General features: G+C 37.0%; 1 protein-coding gene across 1 annotated transcript in view; it reads right to left on the reverse strand.

Annotated features, from left to right (window-relative positions):
* nme7 (NME/NM23 family member 7) overlaps nt 1–13,249 on the reverse strand; it is a 51,427-nt gene that overhangs the window by 36,378 nt on the left and 1,800 nt on the right. The window contains exons 2-7 of the mRNA XM_067459680.1: nt 10,183–10,284; nt 9,931–10,097; nt 6,865–6,975; nt 2,236–2,286; nt 1,828–2,035; nt 1,628–1,733 (exon numbers count right to left, since the gene is read on the reverse strand). Coding sequence (XP_067315781.1) covers nt 1,628–1,733; nt 1,828–2,035; nt 2,236–2,286; nt 6,865–6,975; nt 9,931–10,097; nt 10,183–10,284 — 745 coding nt within the window. The remainder of the gene's footprint in view (nt 1–1,627; nt 1,734–1,827; nt 2,036–2,235; nt 2,287–6,864; nt 6,976–9,930; nt 10,098–10,182; nt 10,285–13,249) is intronic.

Genomic DNA, 13,249 nt, shown 5'->3' on the forward strand with positions numbered 1-13,249 from the left:
CTGTGTATTTTGCATCAAGCCTGACAGATGTCTTTTTTCCAACAATGGGTGGGTAATTCGCTCTTACAACTTGCTTTACAAGTTGTAAGAGACAACTTACAAAAGACAAATAGGCTTATAGTGCATCATTAAGAATTCAGCATGCTACTCACAGTATAAACAGACTTTATGAACTGGTTTGACGAAAAGATCTTCAAAAAAATAAAAAATAAATTATCTCCTTACAAATCAGCCATGAGTATGGCTCCTGAGCAAGTTTGGCACTCTACAAGAGTGATATCCCCAGATGGAAAATATATTTAATTTAAAATTTAAAGTTGCAATATATAGCAAAAAAATAATAATAATTCAGTTTTAAAATAAGTGTTATATATGATACATGTTCAATCTAAATACTTACGTAATTATATTTTGCTCATGTATGTTTGATGTATATATATATATTAGGGCCGGGACTTTAACGCGTTAATTAAGATTAATTAATTACGTGACTTTAACGCGTTAATTAATTACGCAAAAAAAATAAAAAATTTAACCGCATTTATTTTTGCACCGCGGAACGTTTTTCAATAAATCAGTTTCGACGGACCGATTATACTGGAACACCAACTAGCGCTCCGGAGCATAGACAGTAAAGCTCCGGAGTCACGACAACAACATGGGTGCGTCTCAATCAGTTCCCTAGTTCAGTAGTCAGGGCACTGATCAGGGAGTCAGCCCATTGACTTATGTCCTGATCAGTGCCCTGACTAGGGAACTAGGGAGCTGATTGAGACGCAGGGCATGAGCGAACATGAACGAAGAAGCTGATGAGACCGCTTTGCTTGGCCCCGTGGATGGGAAATTTTGTTTTAAAAAACGAAAGAACGAAAGGATGGAAGCGTCGTCAAGAGCAGGGTTGTGTGCAAGCTATACAACAAGGAATTTGCGTATCACCGCATTACATCGAGCCTCAAATATCACAAGTATGCTTTTGCTAAACTTAATGGCAAACATTGCGCTGGTCTGCTGGACTGAAATAAATAAACTATATTTTGTTGATTAAGCCTATGTATTCAGTCATTATTCAATGGTATACTAAAAATACATGTGAAAAATTACTTCTCATTGTTCTCAGGTCAAATAAATAAACTATATTTTGTTGATTAAGCTTATGTATTCAGTCATTATTCAATGGTATACTAAAAATACATGTGAAAAATTACTTCTCATTGTTCTCAGGTCAAATATTTATATGCGATTAAAATGCGATTAATTTCGATTAATTAATTACAAAGCCTCTAATTAATTAGATTAATTTTTTTAATCGAGTCCCGGCCCTAATATATATATATATATATATATATATATATATATATATAGCCGGTTTTGTCTCCGGGTTAGTGGAACTCTTGGACCAGCATTTAAGAGAATATCTGGGACAGTCACAGGAATGATGAGGCATGACATATTGCCGTATTCTTCTGATGATTAATGTGCAATTATAAACAGGGATGGGTTAATAATACACTACAAACAGCACATTACAAATAGCAAATATTTAACTACGCTATATCTCATCTTTAATAGGTCATTTCAAAGATGACTGATTAGACATGGTATTGTCAGTGCTTGTGTGTGGGTTTACCCTCTGAGATGGCATGAGGTTTGATGATACAGCAGGTGCAGTCTAAGTACGTGGCTGTGTTGGAGGGACCATGACCAGTAGTAGAGGGGAAGAAGAACTCCAGCTCCTAATAGGTATCAATAAAAATTTGTTTTAGTATATTACTGGAAATTTTCAATTAAGACTTGATTAATTGCTTTTGACAGTTGCTTTTTTGTTACCCGTGCAGCAGATGCCAAAGAGTCTGACCCATGTCCAGCATTCTTAGTGCCATCAGTACCAAACTGGGCTCTGAGACTGTGTGCTGCATCTTTCTGTGCCACACCAGAATCCGTCGGGCCCAGAACCTTTCTCCAGGTCGACACGGCCTCATCCCCCATCAGCTCCATAGCAATCACGGGACCAGACGTTACAAACTGCACCAGATTACTGTTGTTGAAGAAAAAGCAACTTTATTCTTAGGGTTTATGATTGAATTTCAAGTTAAAAACATGCACTGTCATACAAAGTCAAGTCAAAGTCAAGTCAAAGTCACTATGACAATCTCAAAGTTGGTGGTTCAGGTGTCAGAGTCTCCTTCAAAACCAGCCCTTACATATAAGTTAATCATTGACTCAGGAAAGACTCACTTGAAAAAAGACTTTGACTGATGTTCCATGTAAAAGTCTGCTGCCTGCTTCCTGTAAGAAAGCCATAAAAGTACACAGAGTTAATAAGTGATCTCCAAACCCTACCATCTCTCGGCTGAATCCTATAGTAAAAGAGAGTTTTACATACGAAACGAAGGAGCAAAGAGTGCCCTTAAGTTTTTATAAAGTGTACATTTCATCTTAATAGCATTTTTTGTAATAATATCATATGTTAATTTGATGACACATCAACTAGTGTGAGAAACAAGTAAATATGTCTGTTACACAACTTATACATCTTCATACTCTGACAAGGACTGTCTCTGTCAATGAGCAGCTGTTTGCTACTTTGAGGAAAGGTTAAAGCAGCAAAACCTGACCAGGCTAAAACAACATGGTCTATCAGAGAAACTCCCAGAGTCAGCATATTTCAAAAGGAAAAGGAAAGATTAACCATCAGCATTTTCCATTCTCCAAAAAATGTTGTACTAAACCACATGTATGGTGACATACAGACAAAAAACATATACTTTGAATTCACTGTAGTTTTTTTAGGATTATATTTTATGCCAAATACTAAACATACAAATATTACACTGCCAAATACTTTAGTGCTGATTGGGATTCTACAAATATACAAAGCTAGTTTTGTCAGACATCTAAAAGACCTGAAAATGTTATCGCCTCTCATACAATCATGCTGCCCAAGCTTTAAAGCAAATAAGCTATTATGATGAACACAGATTATCTGACTTCCCTTAAATACTGATAAGTGTTGCAGTTTGGGCCTGTGTTGTTTTAACTAAAAATAAAACCCTGATAATAAAACAAAAACAACCTGTAATTGTAATGAAACTTAAAGTCCCCCTGCCAATAATTTCAACCCACCAAAATTACATATTTAAACATTTTTTCCTTTAAAAAATATTATTCATGCTTAAAATAGCTTAAATGTAACTCTACACCCTAGCTTCATTTAGTATATGTGAACCAATGAATATACAACAGGGCTCGACATTTACGCTTGTCCGGGACAAGTGGATTTTTTGAAGTGAAAGAGAATTTTACTTTACGGACAAGAGCCTGATTAAAACAAAAAAAACAACTAACGTTAGCGAATCACCAAAATGCAAGAATGATTGTGCATTAATTTAGTGCAAGTGCCGATCGATAGTGGATAATAATATATAATGAAATGACGATAAAAAGTTCGCGCTGTTGACGCTAGTGCAGCCTCTCGAGGAGAAATTACAACACAAGCGTTTAAGCGGTTTCCTGAATACCATCACGACTGAAAGTGACACTGATTTCATATGAAAGTTCCATAAACATTACATTAACATTCACTTAAAGTCACTTACATTTTAGATGCAATATTGAGTGTGTTTGTTCTATTTCAGCAGCGAAAATCGTTCACAGCAGAACCATTTCTCACAGCAACTGAACAATTCAGTGTTTGAATGAATCGTTTGAATGAACGACTCAATGGCTCACTCATTAAGACGGCCACCTGCTGCCACCTACTGGATGTTTAGTTTCATGTTTAAACATACTTTCTAACATTTGATATTTGTCTATTCAAAACTACAAATCTCAAAACATTATTTAATGCAGTTGTAATTTTTCAGTGTAAATTATTTTATTTGATTAGTAACAGCCCTTATAGTGTCTTATTTTAATTTAATGTATTCATCAAATTTAACAATGTAAAATGAAACCGTAAGCATAGCCTTTATTTAATAGGATTAGGGGTGAAATTCCCTTTATAAAAGGTAAAAATATAATACATTTCAAATGATTCAATATATTTTTTTTAAATCACAAATATGCATATTTAAATATGTTTAAGCTGATTGAACACTGGGGAGAATATTGCTTCAGAATAAATTATATTTACAACGCACACACACACACGAAAAAATAAAAAAATATCGAACTTTCCTCCGTACAAGCACATTTTTTATTCAGACAAGTGAATGAACGATTTATTTGTCCGAAGGACAAGCACATAAACATGCTTAATGTCAAGCCCTGTACAAATTATCCCCACCCCCACTCACTGAAACAGGGTCATATACAAATGTATCAGATGTATCGCTCTCTACATGTTAGACACATAATGGTAATATGATTAGCCTTTGGCTTGACTACATTATCAAACAGCTAATAAAGTCCTGCTAATGTTACACAAATCATGTTCCTGTTCACAATCTCAGAGTCAGACAGCTTCCTTCTAAAAATCAGCATCCTTAGAAAGGCTTTGAACAAGTTAGAACGTCAGTGGAGAAAGGCATATAGGTCATTCTCAAAAAAATAGCATATTGTGATAAAGTTCATTATTTTCATAATGTAATGATAAAAATTAAACTTTCATATATTTTAGATTCATTGCACACCAACTGAAATATTTCAGGTCTTTTATTGTTTTAATATGATTTTGACAAACAGCTCATGAAAACCCCAAATTCCTATCTCAAAAAATTAGCATATCATGAAAAGGTTCTCTAAACGAGCAATTAACCTAATCATCTGAATCAACTAATTAACTCTAAACACCTGCAAAAGATTCCTGAGGCTTTTAAAAACTCCCAGCCTGGTTCATTACTCAAAACTGCAATCAAGGGTAAGACTGCCGACCCGACCCTGTCCAGAAGGCCATCATTGACACCCTCAAGCGAGAGGGTAAGACACAGAAAGACATTTCTGAACGAATAGGCTGTTCCCAGAGTGCTGTATCAAGGCACCTCAGTGGGAAGTCTGTGGGAAGGAAAAAGTGTAGTAAAAAACGCTGCACAACGTGAAGAGTTGACCGGACCCTGAGGAAGATTGTGGTGAAGGACCGATTCCAGACCTTGGGGGACCTGCGGAAGCAGTGGACTGAGTCTGGAGTAGAAACATCCAGAGCCCAGGCGTGTGCAGGAAATGGGCTACAGGTGCCGCATTCTCCAGGTCAAGCCACTTTGGGCTACAGAGAAGCAGCGCTGGACTGTTGCTCAGTGGTCCAAAGTACTTTTTTTCGGATGAAAGCAAATTTTGCATGTCATTCGGAAATCAAGGTGCCAGAGTCTGGAGGAAGACTGGGGAGAAGGAAATGCCAAAATGCCTGAAGTCCAGTGTCAAGTACCCACAGTCAGTGATGGTCTGGGGTGCCATGTCAGCTGCTGGTGTTGGTCTACTGTGTTTTATCAAGGGCAGGGTCAATGCAGCTAGCTATCAGGAGATTTTGGAGCACTTCATGCTTCCATCTGCTGAAAAGCTTTATGGAGATGAAGATTTCATTTTTCAGCACGACCTGGCACCTGCTCATAGTGCCAAAACCACTGGTAAATGGTTTACTGACCATGGTATTACTGTGCTCAATTGGCCTGCCAACTCTCCTGACCTGAACCCCATAGAGAATCTGTGGGATATTGTGAAGAGAAAGTGTAGAGACGCAAGACCCAACACTCTGGATGAGCTTAAGGCCGCTATCGAAGCATCCTGGGCCTCCAGAACACCTCAGCAGTGCCAATTTTTACATTAAATTACATTAATTTGGAATTTTTTTTATTTTCCATTACATTAAGGAAAATAATGAACTTTATCACAATATGCTAATTTTTTGAGAAGAACCTGTATACATCATCTACATAATTCACCTGCTATATTGCTAAATGCTCCCGATTTTTCATATCAACAGAAAAATATACCGGGATAACCTGGCTTCTAATGAGGCTCCCATGTAAGTGGGAGAGACAATAATACATTTAGCTGGTTTTAGCCTTGGTTGAAGTTAACTTAATTTTATATTTTGAAGGTCTCTGCTTTGCATGACTCATTTTGGTTTGTGTCCTTTATTACCAGCATTTGTATTTATGAACCCACTTTACTGTGAAATTACCAGAAATGTCCTCAGATTTACTCTTAACCACAAATGCTGTGGAAAAAAAAATCAGGGCTGATTTGCTCAGGGGCCCAACTTTACTTGAAAAAAAAATTGTGATTCAGTAACTTGGGTCACTTCTCCCTGCGACTGAACACACAGTCTTTGTGCTGGCAGCCCAGATCTGTAATTTTTATTTTTCCAGTGTCCCTATTACCACCATTATTAAAATCATAAACAAATCTTAACAAAACAGGCCAAAGAAATCATGTCTGTAGCTTTAAACACTGCCTCTTTTCTCTTACACTCTTCCTTCTCACAACCTCAGTTAATAATTACTGCATTGTGCTGTGAATATAATCCACGCTTGGTACTGTGCAAAGGCAGCCACTAATGAGATGCTCTGCACTTTGCAAGTCTTACATTGTAAATTGCTTCAGAATATAGAACACAGAGTGTGCAAAATCTTTCATTTTTGACCTGATCTGTCTGTGCTAAAAATGGTCAGGTGCTCAGAGAAGGACAAGTGTATGCCTTTGCCAGGTTAATGTATAGAGCAAGCACTGCGGTGCATGATTTTCGCTGTAATATATTTTTTTACATGAACATGTGAACTGGTCAAATCCGCCCATTACCATTTCCGAGAATTTACTCTTGGGTTACTTTAAAACTGAATCATTTTCTTGTAGAGTGAAAATTTGCTGAAGGACTGGTGCCAGTTTCATCATTTTTAAATAAGTCTATTTATTAAAACATAAATATCTTACCATGTAAGCTTGGTCATTTTGGCTTTGGTGACGATAAGGTTGGCATCATAAATCATCTGAATAATGTCACCAATTTTAGTGACAGCATCTGGCTTAATCATAGCTAAAGTCCTGAAGAAGACACAAAACAGATATACACATTAGTATTCAAATATAGTAACCAAGTAGAAAGCAAATCAGTATTTTAAGTTAGAGATGTGTCATAATTGAACCAAAGTAGAAACAGCCAGGAGACATTACATTTTGAAACCCTATATATTTAATATTTTGTAGCACAGACTATGTTTTGAGATTTATAGGGGAAGAAAGTTTTTGAGAAATATATAAAATGAGGCAAATATGTTAGTGTTTTTACCTAGTACAATAATTATAAAGATAAAGAAATAATGTACATATTGCAGCTATTCAGCACCATGAATGTTTAGCTCTTGTTAATATATTATTAAAGCGCTTAAACAATGACAACGTAAAACACAGCAAATGGCTTCTATCTCAAAGCAACCACTGCTGCTGTGACTTTAAAAAGGCTGCTTGATAAATATTAATGAATCACTGAAAATCAAATAAATGTTTCATCAAGTTATCATCAAATGGATCATAATATCTGGTTAAAATCTGATACAGTGTTTAAAGAATTTCTTTAAAAAGGAAATCTTTAATCTTTTAAATTTCCCCTAAATATTAGATAAAGTTGCTGTCACAGTACTAGATATGATACTGTGGCGGTCAGTCAAATAAATAGTCAGTTTAAGTTTACTTTAAGGATAGCATATTGAGTCTGTCCCTCTGTGATACAACCCAAATTTATATTCATGGCAAACTACCATGAATCACACAGGAGAAAGAGCAGTGGGAAATTGTGTTAATATGATTGATATAACAGGAATAGCTGATTCATTAGAGCAGTAATCATTGTTCAGTGATTTTTAATATCAGGGGGCACAGCAGCTCATCTTCACGTTATAAAAATTACATTAGCAGGTGTTTGAGGAGAAGTGGACACAGGAAAAAAGAAAAGAAAAAGACTGTTAATGACTTTTTTCTTTTGACAAACAAGACGCTATTCATCACTCCAAATGAAGAAGATAATTAAAATGTCTTGTGATGATTTGGTTTAAAGGAATAGTTCATCAAAAAACAGATTCCCCTTCATGGCGTTCCAAGCTCGGACTGTCTCGGTTCAGTTCGATTCAATGAGGGAGTAACTCAACGATCCTGTTGCAGTGGTTAACAGCTTAGTGGAGGGGAAGATTATCAGTGAATAATGACAAAATGTGGGCTGTGAAGGTGGCATTTTTTTTTACCACCGTGGTGGTCTAGGTCTGTGCCAATGCGGTGGCTGAGCAGCATTTTTTTTTATATGTGAATGCTGTTTTACTTGAATATTATGATAGGAGTGAACCACAATGCTTTATTTACAAAATAAATAATAGGTTTGCAAATAAATGTTACATCGCAGCCATGGAAACATAACATTCATGTCGTTATCAGGTGTTTATCATGGACATGCTCATCCATGTCTTTTTAGGCCTTGCTTGACTGGTGCACAGTCATGTTGGAACAGACAGGTGCCATCTCCAAACTGTCCTATATGTCTTGGTATGCAGAGTTCCTTTCACTGAAACTAAAGGGCCAAGCCCAACCCCTGAAAAACAACACCCACACCATAATCCCCCATCCAAACTTCACACTTGGCACAGTGGAGTCAGGCAAGTACCGTTCTCCTGGCAACCGACAAACCCAGACTTGTCCGTCACATTGCCACAGTCCAGTAGCGGCGTGCTTTACACCACTGCATCTGACATTGCACCATGCTTGAAATCAATGAGCTCCTGAGAGATTATTTCACAAATGTTTGCATGCTTAGGTGCTTGATTATACACCTTTAGCCATGGAAGTGATTGGAACTAAATTCAATGATTTGTAGGGGTGTCCCTAAACTTTTGGCTATATAGTGTGTAATATTCTTATATAATACTGTAATCATTGGGAGCACAAGCTGTAATCCCTGCCTAATATGTTCATTGTGTCTGTTTAATTATAGCACTATTTCCATGAAAGTTGGGACAAAAGTTAAACATTGACAAATTTAGATTTTTCATGGCTGCAACGAACTCACAGATGCATGTTTACCCCAGTGTCATAACACCTTTCCTTTTAATTACACTTTTTAATGATTTGGGAATTGAGGATACTAATGCAGTTCTGAAAGTCGAATTTTTGCCAATCTCGCCTAATACAGGTCAGATGCTCAACAGTCTGTGGTCATCATTGTCTGATTTTCCTTTTCATGATGGGCCATACATTTTCAAAAGGAAACAGATCTGGACTGCCGACCGGCCAGTTAAGCACATCCACTCTATGGTGAAGAGTGGCTGCGAAACCACTCTGTTGTCACATGTGCAGAATGAGGCCTGGCAAAGTCTGGCATTGCCTTCCCAGGAAAGATGGCATCTTGATGGCAGTATGTCCCTTTACAATCCCAATATATGCCTCCACATCAATGGAAGTAACCCATATATTCAAGTAACCCATGCCGTTTCCATTGATGCACCTCATACCATGACAGATGGTTATTTTGCACCTGTCGCTGATGAAAGTCTGCATGGTTCCTTTCGTCTTTGGGACTGAAAAATTATTTTTTCCTAAAAACGAGCTGAAATGTGGACTCATCTGACCACAGTACATATTTTATTGCATTTCACACACTGTCCTAAGTTTTCTGTAATTAGGGTTGTAAATGACACTAACTAATCGTATGACATGTATTATCTAATAGCTGTAAAACACTCCCAAATGGAAATTACTTTGAGATACTCATCCATAGCTGATAACAGAATACTTCCTAATTGTAACAATGAAACTTTTAAGCTGCTGTAAAACAATGTGTTGTAAAAAGCCCTTAATAAATAAGCTTGAATTAAACTGAATTAAATGAAAGAAAGAAAGCAGAGGTTTAGAAAGACATGAGGATGAGTAAATCTCTTTAACTAACCCTTTAAGGCTGTATTTTTGTGACTAATAAGAGAGGTCTTGCCTCAGCAGTGGGGTTCACGAATAAAGTACCTCTCTTTCTTACTGCCCAGTTTGTTGGCTGTGTACTGATCCCCGTAACCTATGAGGTTCAGCTGCCGTGAAAATATGTTTACTCGGTTGCCAACAAACAGGTCCTCTGGATGAAGCTCATCAAACTTGGTCCTCCGTAGGAAGGTACGCTGATTTTTCATATCAAACTGTATAAGAGAAACATTCATGTGAAGGGACAAAGCTCAAACATAGCTGAAGGTCAGGCGCTGAAATCTGAGTATAGGAACGCACCATCTCCACAGATCCATCTTTAGGGTAGTAGAGCAGCTGGTATCGTCGCAACAGAGCAGCACTGGGGTCGTACCACTCAGCCAGAAAGGCAAAGCGTTCCTCCTGTGTATAACACAACAGACACAACAAAACACATAGTCAAGCCAGGCCCAGCAGGGGAATGTCACTGATCTGACCCTCTCGCTTGTACAGGGAGTCACAACAGCCGTGTTCTGACCCTCAAAATACAGACAGGCAGCTGGGACGGTTAACATGCTGAGTCAAGGGTTCAGACTTTGATCCAGCCTTCTGATTCCCTGGGGAGCATCACTGCAAATGGGGAGCCACAATACAGCTGCTGGAACTACTGCTTCAAAAATCACGTAATACACGCTTGCGCAAACATTTGGGCTGCACAAATATAGAATGTAATTATCAATATGATCGGTAATATATATTAGAAATCCAAATGTTGTCATTGGAACACTGAACCCAAAAATGTTTGTGGGCCCTGTGAGGAGGAAGGGCCTTTGCTATATAGCTTTTACTCATGAGACCTGGCGAAGACGGAATTAAAATTGTCCCAATAATTTTTAGAATGGCCCTTTACTTACTAATACTACAACCTAACAAGGCTCAAAGTGATAAAGCGACAATAAAAGCGCTCTTCAATATTAACAGAATAATTCAATAGATTTTTTGTTGTTGTGTCCAGCCGTGTCTGCAAAGCAAAAAAAAAACAAAAAAAAAACACAATAATACAATATAAAATAAAATAAAATAAACGAAACAACCTAAAACCTTAAATGAACATGCCGACATTTTGAGACTTTAGCTTATTTTTACCGTACCCCCAGAGTTATATAAGGCCATACATACCATTCTCATCGCAGTGCCATAACTCTGTCTGGTGAACCACCGCTAGCCTAGCTTAGCACAAAGACTGGAGGTAAACGGCTCCATCTAGCCTAATGCTCAATAAGTTACAAAATAACGCCAACATTTTCTTATTTACATGTTGTGATTTATACTTTGTATACTTTCATTCCTGCGTAATAATCATGGAACTTTGCTGCCGTACCATGGGTGCAGTGGGGCAATGATTATTATGCAGGAATGAGAGTGTAGTTCCTAGACATATTGGTCTAGAAAAGCAAAACTTTTAATTTTCCATCAGTCTAAGTACATTATGTAAGTATAGACATCACAACATATAAATAGGAGAATGTTGGCGTTATTTTTTCACTTCAGGCTTTCACATTAGGCTAGATGGAGCCATTTACCTCCAGCCGTTGTGCTAGGCTAGCAGTGGGTGCGTCAGACAGAGTTATGGCACACACTGAGATGAGAATGGCATTTATGGACTTATCTAACTCTGGGGGATACGGTGAATAAGGTAATAAGTCCTAAAAAGTCGCCATGTTCCTTTAATACAATTTCCTTATCGGACAATAAATAATAAGCAATAAAAAAACTCTTCCATATTAATAAAATAATAATGAATGGAGATTTTGTTGTATCCAGCCATGTCTGACAAAACCAAACAAAAGTGCACTTGTTGTTGTTGTAATTTTTAGGGTAAACACACTACTCATACTATTTATACTACAAAATGGCATAGAATAGTGATTAGTACGCATATTAGGATTGCCCATATACATTTTTAAAATAAACTTTCAAAATCACAGACACAGTGTTACTGTTGTTCCACTATTAAGTAGCCCATTTCACCTTGATACCAACTGAAAGGTGCCCTTGAACAAAACATGGAGAGCTAGCATGATGGTGTGATCACTGTCCCCTGCAGAGCGCCACCTCGTGGGTGAAATTCATAGAACAGGCACACGTGATTGAGGGGCATGTAACTGAGCGCACAAGCTGCAAAGTGATGAGAAAGTATTTCTGTTGTTCAGTGGACATCGTCAAAAGGTAAAGCAAATGAGAGAAGCCATACAACAGTAACTCACATCAAGTTATTAATATTTATAATAACTGACATAATAACTGGTAGATAATCATCTTCAGTATTAGAACGGCAGTGATTTGATGTTGCATTTCTAGGCACTATGCCATCCATCCTTCGGGCCACATGCTCGATAATTCATAGAGGAAGGCAACATGTCAACACTGAGGGCTAACATAGCATCACATTATCTAAACTAATTTAACAACAGAGCATTAGTGCATCTACAGCATAACACAAATGTTTCCTTATTCCTCATTCCTCACAGACTCAATGAGAGAATCCTTTTAACGTAATTGAGCGGTCTGTCTTGAATCTAACAGGGCCTCTTCCCCAAACAAGGGCTATTTTTACCTCTCAGTCAGCTGTGACAGAGATAATACTGAGAAAGAACAGCCTTCTTTGTACAAGAATACATTAAGGCACAGGCCTGAAAAGCCATAAAACACATCTCAAGACTCTATTTAGGGTCATATTATGATATTTAGAGTGTTATCAGTAGGTATCGCCTAATGTCTGAGACCTTATACCAGTCAACAAGATGTAAATATAAATGTGAAGATTTTTTGGCAGCAATAAGCATTAAACATTTGACACAAAATAAGTGTTCTTGCTTATGTCATTTGAATCTTGTGTTTCCTTACTAATTTCTAAAAAAAATTAAATCAATATACATTTACTTAAAGAAAATGACTGCCAGATATTAAGTCTTGTTTTAATGCAAAAAATCCATTTATTCTCAAATCAAGAAAAACATCTCTCAATGGAGTAAGTAAAATAAATGTGATTAACCATATAAAGTATTCTGTACATTTTCTAAAAATGTCTACCTAAAGTCTAAATAATCAACATGATCAAAACTTTGCTGAAAAATAACATTGTACACAATCTACTACATAACTTCTGCACTCTGATTGATAGCTTTTTTTCTTTTAAAGTAATTCTTTAGTAATTCTAAAAATGTCTCTCTTTAGGTAATGGTAAATTTGCCTTTTTGCAGTTTTTATTTTAAGAAGAACCCTTAATGGACTGAAGCAACTTAGGTTTACTTGATTATCCATATATCATTTTTAGATCAATCATGTTAAAATGTGAGTATCAAATAGGATAAATCAGGCTTTTGAG

This window comes from Pseudorasbora parva, chromosome 12, assembly GCF_024679245.1.
Source record: "Pseudorasbora parva isolate DD20220531a chromosome 12, ASM2467924v1, whole genome shotgun sequence".
NCBI lineage: Eukaryota > Metazoa > Chordata > Actinopteri > Cypriniformes > Gobionidae > Pseudorasbora > Pseudorasbora parva.